Source organism: Monodelphis domestica, chromosome 5, assembly GCF_027887165.1.
Source record: "Monodelphis domestica isolate mMonDom1 chromosome 5, mMonDom1.pri, whole genome shotgun sequence".
NCBI lineage: Eukaryota > Metazoa > Chordata > Mammalia > Didelphimorphia > Didelphidae > Monodelphis > Monodelphis domestica.
Window position 1 is genome coordinate 6,603,973 of NC_077231.1, and position 23,782 is coordinate 6,627,754.

Below are 23,782 nucleotides of genomic sequence, written 5' to 3' on the forward strand. Positions count from 1 at the left end.
CTGAAAGGAGCCCAGGAGTTGGCATCCATCTTTCCCAGACCTCTCCAGCCTCAGGTTCTGTCCCAAGACAGGGATAGGGCCTCTGAAGAAGAGGAGGGAGGCGTGCGTGGCCCAACTGGGGCCGGGGGCTTGTTCATAGGGCCCATCCCCCCCACCCACAGGCCCCCACCCACAGCCCCTGCTGTGCTTCCCAAGGAACCAGTTGCTTTCCCATCTTGTGTTTACTCTTCAGTAGATTTTTCAATATGGCATCGTTGCTGAGGGGCTCCCTCCCTGATGTCAGCCCCAACAGGGTGCCAGGGTGGAAGCTGTGCTGAGAGAGCCCCAGTCTGGGGGGGAGACCCTGCATGAGATTCAGGGGTGCGGGCACCCCCAGACTCCCTGGGCACCAAGAGCACACAGGGATGGGGGCGACGTGCTGGTTGTTCCTCTGAGAAAGCTCCCTGGAGTTGGTGGCTGCAGGGACTGTCTGGCCATCCCATCCTCCAGCTGGGGCGAAGGGGAGAAGGATCTCCTGGGCAAGGGTGGCCTTGACTCACTCTTGGAAGGGCAGGGGAGAGGGCTGGGTGTGGCTGTGCCAGGCCTGTGTGTGTGAGCTCAGCCTTGAGGCATGTGCAGCCTGGGCTGTGGGGGTGGGAGGGCTGGGCAGCTCAGCGGGCAGAGTCAGGGATGGCGGAAGGGGCCCCCTCTGTGTCCCTGAGCGAGGGAGCCAGCCGGGGAGGCAGAGAGCTGGGGAGCCAGGTGGGAGGCCCAATCCAGGGAGACTTCCCTGCAGAGGTGAGTCTGCAGACAGTCTTCCCCTTGGGAAGGAAGATGTCTGCCACCTGCCTCTCTGGTGTTGGAGCAGAAAGCCTTTCTTTCCTCTTTTGTCCCTGCCTTTAGCCCTTAATTAAGGAAGACGAGGGATTGACTGAGTCATTGAGAACTTTACAGAGCCAGGAGGCCTCCCCTAAGTTATGCACTCCAGTCACTTCATTTTACAAACAAAGAAACTGAGTCCCGAAGTGGGGGGAGTGGCATCTCTGCACAATGGGCTTGTACATCCTTCAAGGCTCTCCCTTCTTCCCCTCGGTCTCCTCCACTTCTGCCTCCCAGGGTTGCATCTGGCTCTGCCTGCCCCACCTCCAGGGAGGGTCTCCTTCTCCCCCTCCTCCTCTCTTCTCCCATCTTCCTCTTCTTTCCTCTCCCTTCTCTTGCTGCTCTCCCCCAGGCTCTAGGGAGCCGGGAAGCTCCCAGAGTCTAATTAGGAAGCCAACCTTCAAGGCCTGGCATGTGTAACGAGTCCCCTTCCTCCTCCCCACCATATTCCTGAAGCGGATTGGGGAGCAGGGACCCCGCTGGGAGCCCCCACTGCTCTGGTCTGGGAGGGCTGGGAGCCCCTGGAGCCTGGGCCGGGCCTGGGAGGTGCTCCTGAGCCTGTAACTACCTTTTATTTTGTAAAAACAATAGTGACAATATGCCTTTGTGCCTTCTGCCCATCCTGGGTGGGGCAGGCTGGTCCCTTCCCAGCCCTCAGCTACCTAGCACAATTCCTGGCACAGAGGAGGCTCTTTTTTTCCTTTTTAAACCCTGATCTTCTGTCTTAGAATCAATACAGTGTACTGGTTCCAAAGCAGAAGAGCAGTGAGGGCCAGGGAAGGGGGTTAAGTGACTTGCCCAGGATCACCCAGCTAGGAAGTGTCTGAGGTCAGATTTGAACCCAGGACCTCCTGTTCTAGGCCTGGCTCTATCCCCTGAGCTCCCAACTGCCCCCCTTTTATTTATTCATTTATTTTCATTTCCATCTTGTTCATTTTTGTGAGTGACTAATCTTAAACCCAAATAAACAAGTAAAAAGTCGCCTGCTTTGCTCTGCATTCGGACCCCAACAGCTCCTTCTCTGGAGGCCAGTCACCTTCTTGGTCCCAAGCCCCTCCACCCTGTCCTGGGTCGCTGAGAATAGCCACATCATAGGGGGTTCTTGCTAAATGTTTGCTGAGTTGGATTGATTGAACTGTGGCAGAAGGAATGTCCTGGGTTCCAGCACCAGCCCTGCCACTTGCTGGCTCCCCGACCTTCCTGGTGCTTCTGGACCCCGGAGTTAAGATTGTACAGGCGGGGAAACTGAGGGCAATACAGACCCTTTGCTGAAGAAGCCCGGCTTTTTGGGCTTCCTACCACAGCCTGATCCGAGGATCCCTTCCAGCTCTGGTGACTTTCTCCTGCCACATTTGGACCCCTCATCATCCTCAGGGACAGGGCACTCACTTCCTCACATTGGAGGGAGCCCGTCTCTGCTCCAGGAACTCATCCGAAGGGCTGCCTTCCTGGGAGAGGAGGCCCAGTGTCCTGGGCCCGTTCTGAGGAAGGCTCCCTGCTGGATGCAGCCGGGAGTCCTTTCTGGCAGAGGCGGGTGGCCATCAGTGGCATTTTCTGGGGTTTCCCAAGGGTCTCCTCCCTCCGAAGGGCTTGTCCCTGAGACTTAACCCTCGCAGGTCCTGGGGGACGCTCCGTGTCACTGTTCTAGGCAGCCCTGGCTACTCTGGGGGATGGGGAGAATGTGTTAGTCTGCCTTTGCGCCATAAATGTGCCCTGACTTGGGAGTGCCACCGTGGGCAGTGAGGTGCAGTGGGTAGAGCTCCAGGTCCGGAGTCAGGAAGACCTGAGTGTAAATTTGGCCTCACTAGCTGTGTGACCCTGGACAAGTCACTTAACATCTATTTGCCTCAGGGTCCTCATCTGTAAAATGGGGCTCTGCATGCCTTCCAAGGTGGTGGTGAGATCAAATGAGATAATAATCACAAAGTGCTTAGTCCGGTACCCGGCATGGAGTAGCGCTTTATAAATATTAGCTGCTGTTGTTGTTGTTACCCATTTATTGCTCAGGGGCTGTTGGGGGCGTTGAGATGGCTCATACTTAGGTAGAAAAGGAGAAGCTAGCAGAGACAGAGCAGCTTTGGGCGCTGGGATCGGGGGTCCTGCTTCAGACACCCGAGCTGAGGCTAGAAAGAAGAGGTGAGTGACTGCATGAAGGAACATGCTGGCTAGTTTGGCCGGACCGAGGGGTGAGTCCTGGGAGGGGCGAAATCTCTGATGAGCTTTAGAAGCCCAAGAAGAGGACAGCTCACTGGATAGAGCCAGACCTTGAGACGGGAGGTCCTGGGTTCCAATCTGGCATGTCAGAACCCCCACTGTCTGCCCCTTACTGCTCTTCTGCCTTGGAACCACTCCACACTCCACGGCTCTAAGATGGAAGGGAAGAGTTAAAAAAGAAGTCAAACAAGGCGTCAGTATTTGATCCTAGAGATAAGAGGGAGCCACCGGAATTTCTTGAGCAGGGGAGTTCCAGGGCCAGACCTACATTTGAGGAAGGGACAGGAAGCAGAAGGAAGCAGACATTTGTCTGCTACATGGAGGGAGGGTTGGAGTAGGGAGACCCCAGAAGCTCTAGAAGTCATCCAGGCGAGAGGCGACTGGGGCCAGCTGGAGCTGAAATGAGGACGGATGGGAGAATTGCTGGGGAGTGAAAAGGAGCAAGACTTGGATGCTGGGGGTGAGGATGGCCCTGGGAACCACAGCCTGGGACTCCCCCAGGAGGAGGAGGGAAATCAGAAAGAAGGGAAAGGGTTAGGAGGAACCAGACCAAGGATCTAGATCAGCTAATCCAGCTGGAAAGGACTTCTCAGGCCACATCGGTTAGCTGTGTGGCGTGGCCTTGGCCGAGTCCCCTCTCCCAACCAGGCGTTCAAAGCCCCTCGTTGCCTTTTCCTCTTCGGCAGCTGTCGAGAGCCTGTGCTCGTTCTTCTGACTTCATGTTCTTGGCTTGACCCCTTTTCAGAGAGGTCTTTCCTGGGGTTATTGTATTGCTCATGTCTTCGTTACACCGTGGTATGTCTCATCGCTTCAGCCGTCGTGAGACAGCGAGCTGCTTCTTATGTGCTGTAGTTATGGATGGTGAGGCTGCTGTGAGAATCCCGGAGTAGATGTTCCTCCTTCCTTTGGTTTCCTGAGCGCTTTCAGGGTTTTGTGGGGTGAGGAATTTGGTTATTTATAGAACGGTGGGTGGAGGCTACCCGATTACCCTCCAGAAGAGATCCCCTTCTCAGCTGTGCCCGTTTTGGCCAAGCTCCGCCAGCATTGCCTTTCCATGCTTTTCATTCTTTTTGCCAGGTGCCTAGAGTCCAGAAGATTTCTCTTCCTGAGTTCAAATCTGGCCTCAGACACTTGCTAGCTGTGTGACCCTGGGCAAGTCATTTCACCCTGTTTACCTCAGTTCTTTCATCTGCAAAATGAGCTGGAGAAGGAAATGGCAAACCATTCCGATATCCCTGCCAAGAAAAGCCCATAGGGGTCAGGAAGAGTTGGACATGTCTGAACACCAATTCTTTTGGCCAAATTGATGGGTGTGAGTTGTTTTAATTCGTCTCTTGGATGATCAATAGCGAGACAGACCATTCTTTCCAGGGACCATTAACAATTTATGTTTCTTTTTTGAAAATTGACCATCCCAGGGCAGCCAAATGGCTCAGTGACAGAGTGCCTGACCTGGAGTCAGGAAGATGTGGGTTCAAATCTAACATTCTGAGCTGTGATCCTGGGCGAGTCACTTTAACCCTGTTTGCCAAGCTCTTGCTCTTTCTATCTTAGAGTTGTTACTAAACAAAAAGGGAGGGAGGGAGGAAAGAAGAAAGATAGGAAGGAAGGAAGATAATCTGTGTTATAAAATTCAGAGCTGGGAGGAGCATGGAGAGAAAGGAGACTCTCAGTGTCTGTCATTCATTTGTTCCTTCCCCAAATATAATATTGCCTGTGTTGTGGGCAAAGCCACTTCCTGGGGAAATATAAAGCTCTGATTCAGCTTCTGCCCTCTGGTGATTTAAAATCTACAATGTCTCATCTCCTATCTCTGTGCCTTTGCCCAGGCTGTGTCCATGCCTAGAATACCATTCCTTCTTGCTGTCTCTCTCTCTCTCACTATATTTTATCTTTTTCTCAGTCTCTCTGACTTGTTCAGCCCCAGGAAGGGAGCTCCCCCAGGGCAGGGATGGACTTTCATGTTTCTCTTTGCTTCCCAGAAGCTGACCCTCTGTCTGGTCCTTAGTGGGTGATGGGTGCTGCTTGGCAGATGGGATCCAGGCCGCCCATTCGGTTCTTTACAGAACTGGGCCTCAGTTTCCCCAGGATGTGCTATTCCTGACTTCCAAGGTCTCTTCCAGCTTGTGAGCCCTCAGACTTGGGGGGCTGTGGAGACTGTGGGGTCCCCGGGGCCTGTGTTGGGAAAACATCAGCTCTCCTGCCTCCTGGGAGCCCTGGGAGGCTCCCTCCCTCTGCTTGTTTTGTTTCTGGGCTGATTTGTTTAATGCTCTCAGCTAATTACTGCTTTTGCATATTCATGGACCAGCCTGCCCTCCCTCCCCTGGCAGCTGCGGGGACTCGGGAGGAGGGGGAGCATCTTGGCACCACCGGAGCCCCATCCCCCTCTTTCTGGGAAAAATCTCCCCACCCCGAGGCGAGGGCCTGGATACTCAGTGGCCTTAGGGGAGGCCCAGTGGGTGAGGTGGGGTTTGTCCAGCCGCTGTCGTTTGGAAATGGTGCTGTGACACACACACAGCTGGCACAGCCGCGGGGCCCTGGGCGCTCCCGGGCGGCAGAGGCTTCTGGGCCTCTTTCCTCATTCTTCAGTCGGACGTCCTGCTGCTTCTGTTTTCTTCTCTGGAAACCCGTCCGTGTAGACGGGCCCTCCTTGTGCCTGGGGTGGCATTGGGATAGACGGGTCCGGCACCCCCGACCGGGCCTCCGAGGGCTTCTGGGAAAGACCTCAGCACATTTGCCCTGCATGGAGCATCTTTGGAGGATGGGGTGGGATGGGGGCGCCCTGCTAAAGCCCATAAACATCTATTATGCACTTACTGTATACTGTATACCGAGGGAAGAGGGAAGGGCTCCTTGAGAAGGCAGCCCAGTGAGTTTCCTGCCACCAGACGTCTGCCCTTTAGAGGCTGGGCACTGGGGCCCGCCAGATTGCTGCCTTCCTCAGCTCTGCCAGTCTGGGGGGGCACAATGGAGGCGCCGCGTCCCTGTGGCACAGCCCCTCCCCCTTTTCTGGAGGAGCAGCTGGAATTGGGCCGGGCTGTCACCCCAAACCGTGCCCAAGGCTGACGGAGCCGTGAAGCAGGACAGGCTGCCGCGCGCTCGGGCTGAAGGAAATATTTGGCTTGTTTGCTTCGCGCCCTGATGGGGACCATCTGCCGTGTGAGGTGGGGGGAGTGTGAGGGGGCTCCGGCTCTGCTGGAGGGAGATCCGCCTCGCTTGGGGGAGCTTTAGATTCTTTGGGAGCCTGCCAGGCCCCCCGTTTGGCCTGCTCCAGGACAGGGGCAGAATGGGCATCCCTGGGTCCCAGGGCGTCTTCTGGCAATAGGCAGGACCTGGCGTGCGTCTGTGCTGGGAGGTTAAGGGACACACAGCTAGTAAGCGTGCCGCTGAGGAAGGATTCGAACCCGGAACCTAGAGATCCTGTGGCCACTCTGACCCTCAGTGTCCTCCCCTCCTCTCCAAAGCTGTGGCCTGGGGGACTGCCAGGACGGAGGCGCCTTCCCCAGGGCAGGGCATGGACGAAGACGAGCTGGAGGGCCCACCGAGCCCCAGAGAACAAGGGCCCCCCTGGACAGGGGAGCCAGTGCCAAGGGCAGGGGATCTGGCAGGGCCTCGGGGTAGGGGCAGGGGCACAGAGAGGAGGCCCGGGAGGCTCTAGGCAGAAGGAGGGCCGAGCGGAGGCCGACGGCCCTCAGGAGGTCACCAGAATGTCCTGGGAGGAAGCGGGGCGGGGACAGAAATCTGAGAGGGGGAGCCGGGCCGGCCTGCCTGCCGAGTGGGAGGCCTGAGGAAGCCGAGGCCACTTTTCCACAAGTTCAGCCATGAAGAGGCAGAAAAAAGACCAAAGTCGGGCGCCCGGCAGGGTCGAAGGAACGCGGCTTTTTTTAGAAGCCGCCACCGAGCCAGGCATTCCTGCCTCCCAGCCGCCCCCAGCCCTGTCCTACCCTTCTTTGATCCTCCCCCTTTCCCCAGTCGAGCTAAAAACAGCCAGGCCCGCTTTGTTGTCCTTGGCTGCTGCGACAGCCCGCTCTCCCCCGGCAGCCTGGTGGCTGCCATGGTTCCTCCAGGCCTGCCTCCCTGCCAGCGGCCTCCCCAGGCTCCTCCGTGGACGATCCCCCTCTCCCATCCCAGCTCCCCAGTGGGAGGTGGGGAGGCCGTGGGAGCCGGAGGCCTGGCTTGTCCCTGCTTTCCCTGGAATCTGCTCCCACCCCACCCCCAGCCCAGGGGAAGGGGTGGCTTCTGAGCCCCCTCCCGCTCCTGCCTTGAGGCTCCTCTCCTCTCCCTCTCCCCGTCTTTGTCTCTTCTCCGCTCCTTTCTCTCCCTTTTCTCCCTCTCTCCCTCTCCCTCTCCCTCCCTTTTCCCTCCCTCTCTCCCTCCCCCCTCTTCTCTTCCTCCTCCCTCTTCTCCGCTCCTTTCTCTCCCTTTTCTCCCTCTCTCCCTCTCCCTCTCCCTCCCTTTTCCCTCCCTCTCTCCCTCCCCCCTCTTCTCTTCCTCCTCCCCCTCTCTCCCCCTCCCTCCCTCTCCTTCCCCCCTCTCTCCCTCTCCCCCTCCCCCCTCTTCTGCCCCCCTCCCCCCTCTTCTCTCCCCCTCCCTCCCTCTCTCCCCCCCTCTTCTGCCCCCCTCCCCCCTCTTCTCTCCCCCTCCCCCTCTCTCTCCCTCCCTCTCTCCCCCCCCTCTTTCCCCCCTCCCTCTCTCTCTCCCCCTTCCCCCCTCTCTCCCCCCTCCCTCTCTCCCTCCCTCTCTCCCCCCCCATCTCCCCCCTCCCTCTCTCTCTCTCCCCCCTCCCTCTCTCTCTCCCCCTTCCCCCCTCTCTCCCCCCTCCCCCCTCTTCTCTCCCTCTCCCTCCCCCCTCCCTCCCCCCTCCATCCCCCCCAGAAGAGATCTGTTCCAGCCCCGACCTCCTGGGGTTCTGCATTTTCCCGCATTCTTGACACGGTCCCAGCTGCTGAGGAACGTTACTTTGGCCAACTGCTAGGACTGCCCCTTGGTCTCCCTCGCTGCGCCCCCCAGACTCGCCTCCTGCTCGCAGATGCAGGCGCTCCCCCTGGCTTCCGGGACTGACAGTGTCTCCGTTGGCTCCCGGGGTGGGGGACGTGGAAGTTCTGGGCAGATGGCTAGATGGACAGATGGACAGTCGGTCTGCCTCTGGCCTGGCAGGGGCTGAGAGCCGATTCTCCATCTCTGCCAGGCCACATTGGCTGGGAAATGAGGCAGAATGGGGGCCGTGCTTTGGACGAGTCCTTGGCCTGGAAGAAAGGCCTTGAGGAGCTCGGCATTGGGAGGGGGGGCCGGGCTTGGCCACGAGGACGGGACGCCCAGAACGCTGTCTTCCTGCTCTTCACAGGCCCGTGTGACCGCCTGCCCCTCTCTGGGTTGGTCCCGGGGAGGCCACTTCCCGGGGCTCGGGAGGAGAAGGGGTGTCCAGCTCAGGGGCAAGCTCAGGGGGACGGAGGATCCGAGGCTGCCCCGGGAGCCGCAGGGGAGACGTGAACTGATCTCCATTTGGGGGCTCACCCTGTTAGGGCTGAGTGTCCAGCCTCTCTCCACCCCGGAAAGGTCCCCCAGACAATTTTGGGCGGGGGTTTGCCCAAGAACAGCTGCTGTCCCCACTAGTGCCAGCACCCCGGGAGCAGCTATGGCAAAGATCTGGCACCTTCTTGGGCAAAGGGAAGGAGGGAGCCGAATTCCTGCCTCTTCCCCTCCGGCCTGGGCTTTTGCCTCCTCGCTGCCCCCGGCCTCTCGTGCCTCCAGAAGACTCCCGCATGGAGACTAGGGCTCTCCTTCCATAAACCCCGGAGAGAGCTTCCCACGGCTGTCGGAGGCCTTGAATGTAGCCAGTCTCAAGAAAAGGGGATGATCCTTCTCTGAAGGGAAAAGGGACGAGCCTATGGTTCTCCCCAATCCCAGAGATTAGCAGTCATGAGAGGAGGAGCAGAAGCCTGTCTAGGTATAAGGACCACAAATCCCAAAGTGGAATGGGCTGCCCCAGGAGGTAATGAGCTCCCCATCCAGGGAAGTCTCCACTCACAAGGAGGGATGAGCCTCCAGAAAGGATCTGTTCAGGTGCCGATTGGATGGACTCATTGGGTTCTGAGACCTTGGGATTCTGCTTCGAACACCAGGGGGAGGCCAAGCGGTCCGTGGGCAATGAGCAGCTTGTAAAGTAAGTCAGGACCAGATCCTGGCTCTGGGTGGCCTTGGGCAGGGGCTCTGTGGCCCTCAGTCCTCGCTTGTCCAATGAGGTCCTTCCCAATTGGGCCAGCCTGTGATTCCAGAGCAGTTCCATCATGGCGGCACCAAATGCTGGTGAGATGGGTAACTGCCGCCCAGCTCTATCCGCCATTACACCTTCTCCTGCCTCTCCCTCTCTGTACATGGCTTCTTCTCTTGGACTTGGGGAAACGGACGAGTGAATTGCCTGAACTCCGGGGTCCCTAGTGCCTTCCTTTCGCTTCTAGCCTCCGGGGAACTTCGTCCCGGGAGACCATTTTTCACTTCCTCGGGAAGCCCGCAGGGACGTTGTGCAGCCATCTTTGCTAGAATGCGGTCGTGGTGGCAGATCTAGGGGGCCTTTTCCTGATGGGGCACGGGGGCTGAACTTCAGTATTCCAGGGCGTTGGGTGACGCCCCCACTCGGGGTTAGAAGAGAGTCTGGAATCTGCCATTCATAGGGGTGTCTCTCTCTCCCATCGGTCTTGTAGATAATTGCGGAGCCCAGCGGGAATCAGCCGCCTCCAGACGGGGCCTCAGGACAGTCACGCAGGACAGGGAAAGAGTGGTGCCACTCCTGGGAGGGCAGAGGCTCATTGGGCTAGAGACAAAGACGATGGGGTCCGGTGGGAGGAGCTCCATTTCCTTGTCTATAAACCGAGGGGTGGGGCTGGAGAATTTCACGATTGTGGGTGGAGCTATCAAGCTGCTAGTGGTATGGTAGGCAGATCAGACGGCAATGCCCAGGAGTCTGGAAGGTGCAGCAGCAGAGTGAATGGCAAGGCCCCGTGGTCCACCATCTTCCCAGAATGGCAATGGTGTTTGGCTGTGAGCATTAGCGAGATCTGTTCTAGTTCTGGGGGCTCCACCCTCACCCATTGGACGGGTGTCAGGGTGGGCTCAGAGATGACCGCCCGTCTCAGGAAGGATGCGTTTGTCCCCTCCCCTCCTCCCAGACATGCAGACAGAGCCAGGGGAGCCTTCTGAAGACCTGACATATTGAGGGAGCTGAGTTCAAGTGCTGACTCAATACTTCTCTCTGGACTCAGCTTCCTTGTCCGTAAACTTTGGGAGTGTTGGAGTAGATCATCCTCCAGCTCAAAATCTCTGCTCCTGAGGCAAATTCTGTCCCCCTCCCCTGCACTCACCCCAACCTCAAAGCTACAACCTACCACGGCCATGACCCCTTTGGTCCAGCCAAGCTTTCTAGAGCCAGGTGCCAGTGAGGACGATCAGCAATTGGTCTGGGACAGATGGAGGTTCTGGGATGATGGACAACTATATGCACAAACCAGCCAAAGTAGACCGCCCGATTGGTACAATGAAACAGGCCAGTGTAGATGGTTAGCGCAGTATGGACAACTAGGCACGTGTAGTCATGTCGTAGAGGAGAGAGTGTAGAGTGGGAATCTTGCTGAGTGGAGATCTGGATTCTAATCCTGCTCCTGACACCGGCTGGGTCGCCTCTTTGAACCTCAGTTTTCTCATATGGAAAATGGGGATATGAATACCTGCACTGCTGTGAGTTTAAAGTGTTATGGGGTGAGGGCTCGCCTCCGTTGTTCGGCTTCTTGCGGGGATGCTTGTGGGTGCCTGGGCTGGTGTGGGCTCAGCCCTCCTGAGGTCTGGACGGAGTCACGAGCAAAGGGGGGGCAGACCAGAGCTGAATTGGGCTTAAGAAACGGGGATCTTTGGTAGTAAAGGTTACACTGCCCAGACCGTGTAGACCAAGGGGCCATCGCGTGTTGGAATGGAGGGGTCAGGAGCAGAAAGCTGGATTCTGAGGTGCCGCGGCCGAGTAGATGGGGATTAGGCAGCCAGGTGTAGACAGCAGCCAGGCCAGAGTTCTGGGAAAGAATGGGCAGGTGTAGACAGCAGAGTGGCCAGGTGTAGAGTGGACCAGTAAGCGTTCGGAGTAGTCCGGCCCAGGAAATGAGGATAGAGGTTGTAGAATGGGGCAGAGGGAGCAACGGAGATAAGTGTAGCGGGGAGAGGAAGGCGAGCCTGGCCATAGGGCAGGTGTGGATGGGAGATGGGGGAATCGCTTCGGACTTGGGGGAGTGGTGCTGGGTTCACATCCCGCCTCTAGGCCTTGCCGGCCATGTAATCCTAAGGAAATCCTGGGGGGCGGGGGGAGGGGGGTCATCCTGGCCGCACTGGCTGCCTCCAGGCTTGTTTGCGACATGGAAAATCGAATCAGGCTGTTCCTTTTGGTCTAGAGGGAAAACGAGGGGCCTAGATTCAGAGGTCTTGGGTTTGGGCTCAACGTACTGCTTCCTACCTGTGTGACCTTGGAACAGTCCTTTGAAACCTGACTTTCTTCTCTGTAAAATGGGTTCCTGTCATTCAGGGGAATGTGACAGCTGTCCCCTGGTCTCTAAGGCAGTCCTGGGGACAGGAGGGTGAGGGGGCAGCTTTAGAGAAGCCAATTAAGGCTTGGGATCAAGAAAACGTTCCTGACCACGGAAAGTGACCCAAAGTGGAATGGACTGCCCCAGGAGGTAGTGAGCTGCCTGTCACCAGCGGTCTTCAACAGAGGCTGCGTTTCTGCCTACTTGGGCTCAGGCCCAGACCTTTTTGGTCCTTTCCAGACTTAATGAGGATAAGGATAAGCATAAGGAAGACGGGATAAGACTGGAAAGTCTGGATGGCCTTCCTGGAGGAGGTGGGGGAATCTGTTAGAGAAACTGTTAGGGAAAGGAGGAGTCTCGGAGGCAGTGCTCAGTCGGGAATGAGTTTTCCGGAGTTACAGCGGGAAGGAGTCTGGGCAGATGGTCAGAGCTGCCTTCACGGAAACTTACCTCCTGCCCCTTGCCAGGAAGGACGGGCTTCGAAGGAAGCCCCAAAGCCCAAGCATGGAGGGGCTCTCCAGGGAAGCTTGCAAAACAGGAAGCGCTGGGAGCCCATTCCAGGAAACCCTGACTGGCCCTGGCAGCTAGACGGCCAGTCAGCTGGCGGCCGTGGCGGCAGAGCGCAGGGGGCCCACGGGGTTCCCAGCGGGGGCTGCAGTCACCCTCTCTCACCCAGGGGCCATTCTCTTCCCGTCCCCCCAGGGCTTTGACTCAGTCCTCAAGTAGAACCGAAGGAGGCTTGAGAAGGTGCTGCTGCTGGGAGTGACCCCACGTCCCTGTTGCCACTACTCAGAGCCATCTCTATCGGTGCGAGAAATGAGCCGGATGTACTAGAATCTAGGCAGCTCCCAGCATGCTCCCTGGGCCCTTGGACCCGGAGCAAGAGAATCCTCCTTCCTGGCCTCTAGAGCCGGAGGGACCTCAGGGAGGCGTCACAGACCGGGGTCTCCACAGAGGAGCCGAAGGGAGCTCCCAGGCTCCTGGGGCGCTTTCACCCAGGGGCCCCTTCCCCGGCCTCAAATGAGAGGAAGTCCGTAGCAGCCCCAAGAAAGGACCGTCCCTGAGCCCCTCTCCTACGGGAAGCCCTTTCCTCATCTCAGGGGATGGAGCCCCAGAGAAAAAGCCCCAGGATGCTGGCTGGCGCCCCTCAGCCCACTGAATACTGCTGGCACTGAGGGGGTGCTGCTGGGGTCCTGCCTCAAGGGGCCGCCCCATCTAGCCCTGCCCCTCTGCGGGGCCTCGAAGGCTGCTACCGAGGCCAGGATAGAACACTGTGGGGCCAGCTGCTTTGGGGCATCTGTGCTTTGGGTGCTGCCATCCACCCACCCCAGCCGCCATTTTTCTAATCTTGGGGGGCTGTCTGTGGCATATCGTGTATGTTTGCCTAAGTCCTAGGTGTGTCTGTGGCTCATATTCTCATTTTATGTGTGTCTGTGGCCCAGTGTGTGTGTGTGTGTGTGTGTGTGTGTGTGTGTCTGTCTGTCTGTCTGTCTGTCTGTCTGTCTGTCTGTCTGCCTGCCTCCTGGGTGCCCCGCTGTCTATGGGGGGCTCGTGATGTGGCTGGCCCAGGGTGTCTGTCTGTCTGTCTGCCTGCCTGCCTGCCTCCTGGGTGTCCCGCTGTCGATGGGGGGCTCGTGATGTGGCTGGCCCAGGGTGTCTGTCTGTCTGTCTGCCTGCCTGCCTCCTGGGTGTCCCGCTGTTGATGGGGGGCTGGTGGCGTGGCTGGCCCAGGGTGTCTGTCTGTCTGTCTGCCTGCCTGCCTGCCTCCTGGGTGTCCCGCTGTCGATGGGGGGCTCGTGATGTGGCTGGCCCAGGGTGTCTGTCTGTCTGTCTGCCTGCCTCCTGGGTGTCCCGCTGTCGATGGGGGGCTGGTGGCGTGGCTGGCCCAGGGTGTCTGTCTGCCTGCCTGCCTCCTGGGTGTCCCGCTGTCGATGGGGGGCTCGTGATGTGGCTGGCCCAGGGTGTCTGTCTGCCTGCCTGCCTCCTGGGTGCCCCGCTGTCGATGGGGGGCTGGTGGCGTGGCTGGCCCAGGGTGTCTGTCTGTCTGTCTGCCTGCCTGCCTGCCTCCTGGGTGTCCCGCTGTCGATGGGGGGCTCGTGATGTGGCTGGCCCAGGGTGTCTGTCTGTCTGTCTGCCTGCCTCCTGGGTGTCCCGCTGTCGATGGGGGGCTGGTGGCGTGGCTGGCCCAGGGTGTCTGTCTGCCTGCCTGCCTCCTGGGTGTCCCGCTGTCGATGGGGGGCTCGTGATGTGGCTGGCCCAGGGTGTCTGTTTGCCTGCCTGCCTCCTGGGTGTCCCGCTGTCGATGGGGGGCTGGTGGCGTGGCTGGCCCAGGGTGTCTGTCTGTCTGTCTGTCTGTCTGCCTGCCTCCTGGGTGCCCCGCTGTCGATGGGGGGCTGGTGGCGTGGCTGGCCCAGGGTGTCTGTCTGTCTGTCTGTCTGTCTGCCTGCCTCCTGGGTGTCCCGCTGTCGATGGGGGACTCGTGATGTGGCTGGCCCAGGGTGTCTGTCTGCCTGCCTGCTTCCTGGGTGTCCCGCTGTCGATGGGGGGCTGGAGGCGTGGCTGTTCTTGCCCCCTTTGCACACTGCCTGGCCCCGGCGCTCTATTCTTGTCCCGGCTGGCAGACGAGGACACTCGGCCCTGAGAAGGCAGTGCCTCGCCGTCGTTTCTCCCCAGGGGCCCCCCTCGCCACAGGCAGCCCTGCCGGCTGAGGGCGGACGGTGGGTGAGTGATGGAGCCGGCGGGGTCAGGAGGCTCGAAGTTCACTTCCGCACCCAGCCGGCTTGGCAGGGTCCCCGGGACGAGGCTGCCGAGCGGAGCCCCAGCCCCTGGCTTTCCCCCACCCCCACCCCGGCCGATTAGATCAGCACGGCCGGCCGGCCTCATCCCGGGAACATTCCGATCATTCCCCCATCAGCACCGGAGCGGAGCGAGCCAGGCTGAGGGAGGGCCTGAGGCAGGACCAGGCTGGGGAACTTTCCTCCCTCCCAGCCCCTCCCACCCAGAGCCAGCCCCGGCGCCTGCCAAGGCCTGCCCAGTAGTCGGCTGGCCATCAGCAGGAAGGTGGGCTCTTGGCTGGGCTGCAGTGGGCAGAGCAGGACAGGTAAGAGCGCGGGATGGGCTTCGGGGGCGCCGCCCTCTCTGCCCCAGCCTCGGGATCGGGCTTCGGCCACCCCGGGGCCGAGGGCAGGCCTGCATCTGTGGCCCCCTGGGCAGTCCTGGGCCTGGGAAGGAAGGTGAAGGGGATGGCCAGAGCCTTGGCTTGCTGGACTGGAGACTCAGCCCTCCCTCCCTCTGCCCAGACCCGGGACGGGGCGGGGGGGGTCTCTGTCTCCTGTATTCTGATTGGCTCAGCCAGGAGTTTGAACCAGCCCCTTCCCTTCTGTGTGACTCAGTTTCTTAGAGAGAATTGAACTAGGTGGCCTCTCGGGTTCCCTCCGGCTCTGACTTTGAGCCTCCACAGGCTGTCTGACTCCTGGAGCCGCCCGGTGTCCTCCAGGCTTCCCTTGCCCGCCAGGGCTTCGGGAAATGTCTGGCTGGATGCATGGACGTGGGTTCAGGGGCTGTCGCAGAAAGGGGGCCCAGAGCTAATGATGAGTCTGGCGTGGAGTGGCCGTGAGTGGCAGCCATTGAGGGGACTTCATGTGGGAGCTGGAGAGGGTTCGTGTCAGACCTGGGCACGAGAGCAGGCTGAGGGGCGGGCGCGGGCCCGAGCCAGGCAGTGGACCATGGGATGGGGGGGGGGAATGATCTGATGAGGGCAGGTGGGGAGCCAGGGCTGGGGGCCTCTGGGAGGATCGGACTGTGGGCAGTTTGGAGAAGCAGCAGCTCTGGGGGAAGAATGCTCTTCTGGTTTCTACAGATCAGCTGGGAAGCGACTTGGCAGTTGGATACTAGATGCTGTATTTTTCCAAAGTCTACACCAGCAGTAGTAGAATGAAAACCATACTAGTTGCAGTCAAGAGCCCCAAGTTCAAGTCTTGCCCCTGCCACTTGCCTCTCTCTGTCAATGAAGGCCTTGGACTAAATAATCTGTGAAGATCTAAGATGCTGCAATCCTATCCCTGTACCCCCCTCTGCCTCAGTTTCCCTACCTGGCCTCGGAGGCTGCTTCAAGCTCCCGTTGTGGAGTCCTCGGTGTGATGATCTGTCCCTTTTGTTTTGGGTTTTCTGCGATCTCAGTCTGGGACATGTTTCTGGCCGGTTCTGTTACTGCCTGGAACATCTCCCTCTGGGCTTCTTAGCAGCTTCTCAGCCTCAAAAATCAAAAATATCTGCCCTGTACCCACATAAGACTCACTTCTCCGCCCACCTTTTCCCCACTGAGTCACAGCAGCCCCAGCTTGAAATCTCTCCCTCTCCATCACTTTTCTTTTGCAATTAAAAACAAACCCTTCCCTTCTGTCTTAAAATCAATACTGTGTATTGGCTCCAAGGCAGAAGAGTGGTAAGGGCTATCAGTGGGGGTTAAATGACTTACCCAGGGTCACACAGCTGGGAAGTGTCTGAGGCCAGACTTGAACCCAGGACCTCCCATCTCTCTCTAGTCCCTGAGCCACCTCGCTGCCTCCAAGTGGCAAACCTTGCCGTCTCTCCTCTACTATCTCCCATGTCTGTCTTCTCCTCTTCTCTCACATGGCCTGGCCATCTCTCTTGCCTCCTTGCTACTGAGAGCTTGTACTTCATGGGTTCATGGGATCAGAGCTCTAGAACTGGGGGGGGGGGGGGTCTAGTCCAAGTCACACGTTACAGATGAGGAAAATGAGACGCAGACAGGAAAGTGACCTGTGAGGTACCCAAGGTCTCACATTGCGGCTAAGCCATCAGCACCTGACCCTGGGCTTGGAGCAGTTCGGCTCCCCTGGCACTTCCCAGTGAAGCACCCCTGGGTGCAGAGCCCTGTACAGACTGGGCCGGGTGCTGGGAAAGGGTTACAGCTTTGCTCCCAAGCCAGGAGAGGGAGAAGCTCCCCCGGCAGACTTCAGAGATCACACAGTGAGTGGATTGTGGAGACCCAGACACAGCTGAGGGGAAGAAGGTGGGGCCTGAGAGGGCCAGGACCAGGGAACGGAGGATGGGATCGAGGCACCAGTGGATGGACCCTCTTCAGCCCACACCACTGGCGGCGGCTGCACCTGTGTCTCCACCTGCCTCCTTCCTCTTAGCTTCGGACCTCCTCCTCCTCCTCTACTTTTTCCCAGACTTCTCTCCTGCTTTGGCCCAGAGGGCCTGGGAAGGGGTGGGAGAAAGGGGGCTTCTGCCCTGGATGCCCTGCGTCTGAGACGGAGGGAGGGAGGGAGGGGGTGGGGGCCAGAGAAGATTCCAAGGGAGCCGGGGCTCTCTCTCTGCCTGGCTGGAGGCGGGTTAAGCAGCTCATTAAATTCTCAGCCTCTTTCCTGAGCCCTGGTCATGGGGCTTGGATTTTCCCGTCCCTCATGGTCGGTGCAGACTCCCCAGGGTGGCAGGGAGACCAAGCCAGACCCCAGAGGGAGCTCAGGCAAGGCCGCCTGCTCACGGCTTTCCTGAGACCTTGTGGGACGTGGACCTGGACACACACACACAGCCGTCTCCACTAAAGCGTGCTCTGCACTCTCTTTGTCTCTGCGTCTCAGGATCTCTGTCTCCCCCGTCTAACCGCCACACATGGGCCAGCTTGGGGAGGGGGGCCCCATGTCTCTCACCCCATTTCACACCTCTCCCCTCCCATGTCTTCTCCCCCCACCGGGGGGCACTGGAAGGGCTCAGGAACAAAGAGGGGATGGAGGGGGCGTCTCTGGAGCAGTCCCTCCCCCCACCCCAGGGGGCTGATCACATACAGAATTTTGAATGAACCCTGGGAGGCCGGGCAGGCAGGCAGGCAGGCAGGCAGGGAAGGAGGGAGGAGCAGATTTGTAAGTCAATGAGCCCCAGCCCGCCCTGAGCATGAGAGACTGCCGGGGCTCCGCATGTCCCAGTTCAGCCTCTTTGTGAGTTAGTGCATGGCCACGCGGTGCCCACATGTTCATGTGGGATCGTGTGTCCCCGAGACCGTGGCCCTGGCTGCAGAATGAGGGGCTGCCGTGGGGCTTTGGGCTCTGGGGGCCTCTCCGGGCTCACCGACAGGATTATAAATAGTGCATCCCCAGGGGCGGGAGCTCCCCAGGAGTCTCTACACCTAACTCCTTTGGGCCCTTTCCCCACAAGATGTAACTCTCCAAAGGGCAGCGGAGCCCCCGAGGCTTCTGGGGATCCATGTCTCGGGCGGGAGTGTGGAAATCTGAGCACCCCAATGTTTCCATCTGGGCCTCTGGGTTGGGGATCTGTGTGTTTCCAGGGGGCAGCGTGCTTTGTGTTTACCAGCTCTGATGGAGGTATCTGGCTGTCTGGTCACAGCGAGAGGGGCCTCAGTCACGGACTACCTCTCTCTGATCAAGCCTCGGCTTCCCCCTCAGTGACCTGAGATCGTTTTTCTTCGGCAGATATCGAAAACAAGAGGGAATCAAGAGGGGGAGCCATGTAGCTAAGTGGACTGAGAGTCAAGCCTAGAGACAAGAGATCCTGGCCCCAGCCACTTCCTAGCTGGGTGACCCTGGGCAAGTCACTTAACCCCCCCTGCCCAACTCTTGCCGCTTTTCTGCCTTGGAACAGATACTCAGTGTTGAGTCTAAGACAGAAAGTGGCCATTGTGTGCACATGTGTGTCTGTGGTTCCCTCGTGGAAGAGATGGCCACGTGGTGCCACCATGGATAGAATCCTGAAAATGAATTCAGGAAGTTTGTTGTCATTCAGTCATTTCTGACTCTTCATGACCCCATTGGGTGCTTTCTTGGTTTTCTTTATAGGTGAGGAAATGAAGGCAAATAGGGCGAAGTGACTTGCCCAGGGTCACACAGCTAGGATGTGTCCAAGGCCAGATTTGAACTCAGGAAGAGGAGTCTTCTGACGCCAGCTGGCCATCTATTTAGCTGCCCTGGAGTCAGGAAGGCCCGAGTTAAAATCTGAAATCAGACCCTCGTTCTTTGGCCCTGGGCAAGTCACTTCATCTCTGCCTGCCTCCGGGTCATCCTCTCTACAATGGGCGTAACACTAGTGCCTGCCTCTCAGGGTAGTTGTGACAATGAGATGTGATACCATCTAGCTCTGCCGTGTTTTTGGGGCGTGCTCGTGGATGCCTGTGTGGGTCCGTGTGTGTGCTGGCGCGTCCATGGGGGCGGTGTGGGGCCCAGAGGACACCCGGTCTAACCCAAGCCCACGTCCTGCCTCCACATGAACAAGAGGGGAAGCTGAGCAGGTTTCTAATCGCTCTCTTAGCGGGTACCTCAGGAAGCCCCGGGAGACGAGTGAGGAGGGGGCTTTTGACAGGCACTGAGGTATGAGCTGGTCAGGGCAGATCCTGGGGTAGGGGGCTAGGAAGTCTGACGCGTAGTCTTTCTATGACTATGGACAGTTTGCTTCCCCTTCAGGGTCTCAGTTTCCCTTCTAGAACATGGGAAGCATCCTTCCCGTACCACCTTCCTCACAGAGCTAGGTAGCAATGGATGTTGCTTATGACAGAGCATCAGGGAGACGGAATGGCTTTTAGGATTGTGATTGCCCAAAGGGGCCGAGAGCCTGCGCCAGGGTAAGCGACAGCTCTTGACAGGTAGTGAGAAGGCAGCCGGTGTCTGGGAAGCCAAACTTGGGGTCTCTGCTCTGGGCTCAGCCCGGCTCCCGTCAGGCAGAGATCATGGGCTCCAGCCTCCTTTGTACATGGCCACTTGTGGGAAGTCTGGGAGTCGTGGCCCTGGCGGCCACGGATTAGGAATGAGGAGGAGGGAGGTGGCCTCCGAGGCCTTGACCTGACCGCTTGTCCCCACAGGGTGCCGAGGAGCAGGATGGCGTCGTGGGTGTGGACACTGATCTTGCTGAGCTCCTCGTGGCCCGCAGGCCACGGCTCGAGGCCCTGGAAGCTGGAATTCTTCCGCAGTAAGACAGAGTTAAACCACCTGGTGGTCGATGAAGTGTCGGGGACTGTGTATCTGGGGGCCGTGAATGCCCTTTACCAGCTCACTGCTGACCTGCAGCTGGTCCACGCGGTGGAAACGGGGCCTGCCCTGGACAACAAGAAATGCACCCCGCCCATCGAGCCGAGCCAGTGCCAAGAGGCTGTGGACATGGATAATGTCAACAAGCTGCTCCTGCTGGACCGGCCGGCCGGCCGCCTGGTGGAGTGCGGCAGCCTCTTCAAGGGCATCTGCGCCCTCCGGGAGCTGGGCAACATCTCCCACCGCATCTTCTACGAGGACAGCAGCGGGGAAAAGTCCTTTGTGGCCAGCAACGACGAGCGGGTCTCCACGGTGGGGCTGGTGACCAGTGTGGGCAAGGATGATGGCGACGGAGGGCCTGGTGAGCGTGTGCTTTTCGTGGGTAAGGGCAATGGGCCCCACGACAACGGGATCATCATCAGCACCCGTCTGCTGGACCGCAAGGATGGCAAAGAGGCCTTTGAAGCCTACACAGACCACACGGCCTTCAAGGCGGGCTATCTGTCGGCCAACACCCAGCAGTTTGTGGCTGTGTTTGAGGATGGCGACTACGTCTTCTTCATCTTTAACCAGCAGGACAAGCAGCCCGCCAAGAACCGTACCATCGTGGCCCGGATGTGCAAGCAAGACTCCTTCTACTACTCCTACTTTGAGATGGACCTGGAGTGCCAGGGCGCCTCGGGGGACGTCTACAGCATCTGCCACGCAGCCTTCGTGGCGCCAGGACCCACCCCGGAGGCCAGCCAGGTGCTCTTCGCCGTCTTTAGTAAAGACAGTAAGGGCAGCGGGGGCACCCCTCGCTCGGCACTGTGCCTCTTCCCCTTGGAGAAGATCCACCAGAAGATGGAGGAGAATAGGAACAAATGCTACATGGGAGCCCAGGGGAGCAGCTCCGAGACCTTCTACAAGCCCTTTCACGGGGACATCCAGTGTGTGAGCCACGGAGCGGTGAGTCCTGGCCTGGGCCACTGACAGCTGGGAAGGAAGAGGGGTTGGGAAGAATGGGATGTCTTCCTCCAGATCTGGGGGATGGCGTGAACAGAAGCTTTGAGAGAGTTATAGGGGGGGGCTCCCTTCCCAGGGCCACCGTTAGCCTCCCACAAAAGGGCTCCCATCTCCTGGATCCTCATATGGGCCACCACACAGGTGTTGTGTTTGGTTATTCATTCAGTACAGTAAAGGAGAACACCAACGCTTAGTAAGCACCCTCTGTGTGCAGAGCCCTGTGCTAACCCCTAAGGGAATCGGGAAAACCCTGTCCCCAGCCTTGTGCAGGCTGCTCAGAGTAAGGGGGATAACCTGTAAATTCCAAGGGGACACAGTATTGCCGGAGAGAGGCCAGAAGAGGAGACAGTGCCTGGAGAGAGCTCCTTCTTCTGCTAGGGTAGCAGGGGCAGCTTGAGCCTCATTGCAGGCCCCCCCAGGGAGATGGTGTGGACAGTGGCTAGGGAGATGAGGAGAAGGCAGGCAGCAGCAGCAGCAAAGATGGCTCAGGGTAAGGTCAGAGTTCCAGGACCTGGCCAGGGGCCAGGGAAGAGCCAATTGGGATCTCACTCCTGCCTGGTCCACAGATGGCCAGTCAAAGCTTCCGCTGTGGCTCTGAGCACCTACCATACCCACTGGGGAGCCGGGATGGGCTGGTGGGCACCGCTACCCTGCAGAGAGATGGCATGAATCTGACAGCAGTGACTGTGACAACTGAAAATGGGCACACTGTGGTCTTACTGGGGACATCTGGTGGCCGCATCCACAAGGTGAGAGAAGACCTCTACCTGGTCCCCCCTTGGGTCACTGGGCAGGGCGGGGAGCCAGCAGGTGTGTGCCTTCCCCACTCCCAGTCTCTGCTCTACTGCCCTAGGGAGTGGGCATTAAAGTCTGGGCTTCAGGAAGGGGAAATGGAGTCAGAAGGGATGAGTCCAGGGATGGCCCCCAGAATTCAATGTAGCCTTGAAGTAAAGTACACTAACTCCATGACCTGGGGCTGTGATGGTGAACCTATGGCACATGTGCCAAAGATGGCATCCAGAGATCTCTCTGGACACCAGTGCCATCACCTACCAGAGTTAGTTACTGGAAATGCAGAGGGACTCCCGCAGAGCTGCTCCCTTCCCCTTTCCACCAAACCTCCCCACCCCTCTGCCTGATAGAAGCTTGGGCAGGGGTGTGTGGCACTTTGTCTCTAGTTGGGGTGGGAGGCACAGACAGGGGCTGGGCATGGCACACAGTCTCTAAAGATTTGCCATCACTGACCTGGAGCAAGTCATTCCCTTAGAGGGAGACACACCGCTCCATCTCTTGTGGAGATCGCATGCCATCCCCTCTGAAGGGTGTAATGTAGCTCCAGGGGTTGGTTGTCCAAGAAAGCTTCTTGGAGCAGGAAGCCATGGATGATGATCCTTTCTTCCTCTCCTCAGGTGTTCCTGAGGGCTGATGGGACGTCCATGGAATACGGCTCTATCCTTGTGGAAATGAACAAACGGATTGAAAGAGATCTGGTGTTTTCTACCAATGGGACAAATCTCTACGTTATGACCCAGGACAAGGTACCAGACCCAGCTGGTGGCAGCAGCCACCCCAAGGGAGTCAGGGGGCCCCCATCAGCAGAGCATCAGCACGTTGCCAGACTTGAGAAACAAGAGGATAGGCCTGAGGCAGATTTATCCTTTAGCACCCAAATCTATCAGCTCACCATTATTCCTTGTCCTCTGCTAGGATGGGGGGAGCAGTTGGGGGGCTGAGGAGATGGCAAAGGATGAGCCCCAGGCTCAGGCAACTCCCAGTCTGGAGGAAGATGAGACTTAAACCAAGGACAGAACCTGAGAGCAGAACAGAGCCCAAGGGGGCTGAGCTATGGATGTCAGGCTCTGAGGGATGGGCAGCTGGAGGGGGCCTGGTGGAGGGAACCACAGGGGAGCTCCTGCTCTTTCCTCATTCCTTGTCCTGTGAATTCTTGGCAGCTGTGAGCCCCAAGTTGGCATGGAATTGTCCCTGCATGTCCCTGAGCCTCCCTCAGCCCCTTGCATCCTGCCTGCAGCTCAGTGGCTGGCTCTGTCTCTCCCCACCTCCCCGCCTTTGCTTCTTTCTCCCCTTCTCCTTCTTGTTTTTGTATCTCTGCATTTCTGTGTGAGTGCATCTGTCTCTGTCTGTCTCTCTGTTCTCCCCCGCTAGAGACAGCGGGGCAGCCAGGAATCTGGGTCAGCTCACCTCTTTGATACCCATGATGCCTGGGGGTGGGGGTGGGTGGGGCCAGCAGAAGCAGCCAGATTCATTGGGGGCTCAGGGTTTACCTGGAAAATGGCCAAGAAAGCAGGCACCGAGGGCAGGAGGAGTGCTAATTAGATTCAGATCACAAGCCAATGTGCAGGGCGCCCAGCTTACCCCTTCTGCAAGTGCGAGGGGGATAGCAAGTGCAGCCTGGGGCTCCTGGGAAGCTGGCCTGGACGTGGGGGCGGGGTGGCGGCTTAGATTCCCCCCTCCCCCAGGAATGAATAGGCAGCACCCCACAGGAAAGGGGGTGAAGAGACAGAGGGAGGAGGGGGGATCCTGAAGCAGAACCAGATTTTATGACCCAATTTTGGCTCGTTCTTTGCTCCCTCCTCATGATGGACCCAAACTGGTGGCTGGGCAGGACTGGAGGGAGGAGGAGGAGGAGGAGCAGCTCCCACGGGACCATCAGGGCAGCAGGAAGGCTCACACCCCAGCCCTTCAAAATGTGGCTGGCCCCTGCTAGAGAGCCAGGAGGTGCAGACGTGGCCCCTGCCTTCTCAGGAGATAAGAAAGGGGAGAGAAGAGAGTAGAGAACAGCCAGGAGCCCAAGGGGGCAAGGGGGCCGGAGTCCAGAGACCATGCCCAGGAGGGAGAACTACTAGATACAGTCAAAAAATAGGCTGGGCCCAGGCAGAGAGGGCCTCAAATGCCAGAGGGAGGGGGCTTAAATGGTACCTGATGGCCAGGAGGGTTTTTGAGACGGACAGATGTTTGAATTAGGAAGATGGTCTGGTAGAGTCTGATGGCTGGCCAGGAGAGCAGAGACGCCTTAAGGAAGTCTCTTCCCTTTCCTGATTTCCCTCTCTATAGAGGGGGCTGGTTGTCTGATGGAATGTGTCCTCTGACAGTGGAGGCAGGGAGACCATTTGGGGGCTGCTGCCC

At 58.6% G+C, this 23,782-nt stretch overlaps 1 protein-coding gene across 6 annotated transcripts in view; it reads left to right on the plus strand.

The window, feature by feature from the left end:
- Nucleotides 1-23,782, plus strand: part of PLXNB2 (plexin B2) — an 82,926-nt gene that overhangs the window by 34,308 nt on the left and 24,836 nt on the right. For 5 of the 6 annotated variants that reach the window (XM_056797545.1, XM_056797546.1, XM_056797547.1 and 2 more), the window contains 3 exons: nt 19,468-20,581; nt 21,205-21,387; nt 22,048-22,176. In XM_056797545.1, coding sequence (XP_056653523.1) covers nt 19,468-20,581; nt 21,205-21,387; nt 22,048-22,176 — 1,426 coding nt within the window. Of the gene's footprint in view, nt 1-14,638; nt 14,734-19,467; nt 20,582-21,204; nt 21,388-22,047; nt 22,177-23,782 lie in introns of those variants that run through there. The other variant, XM_056797549.1, reaches the window with a different exon arrangement.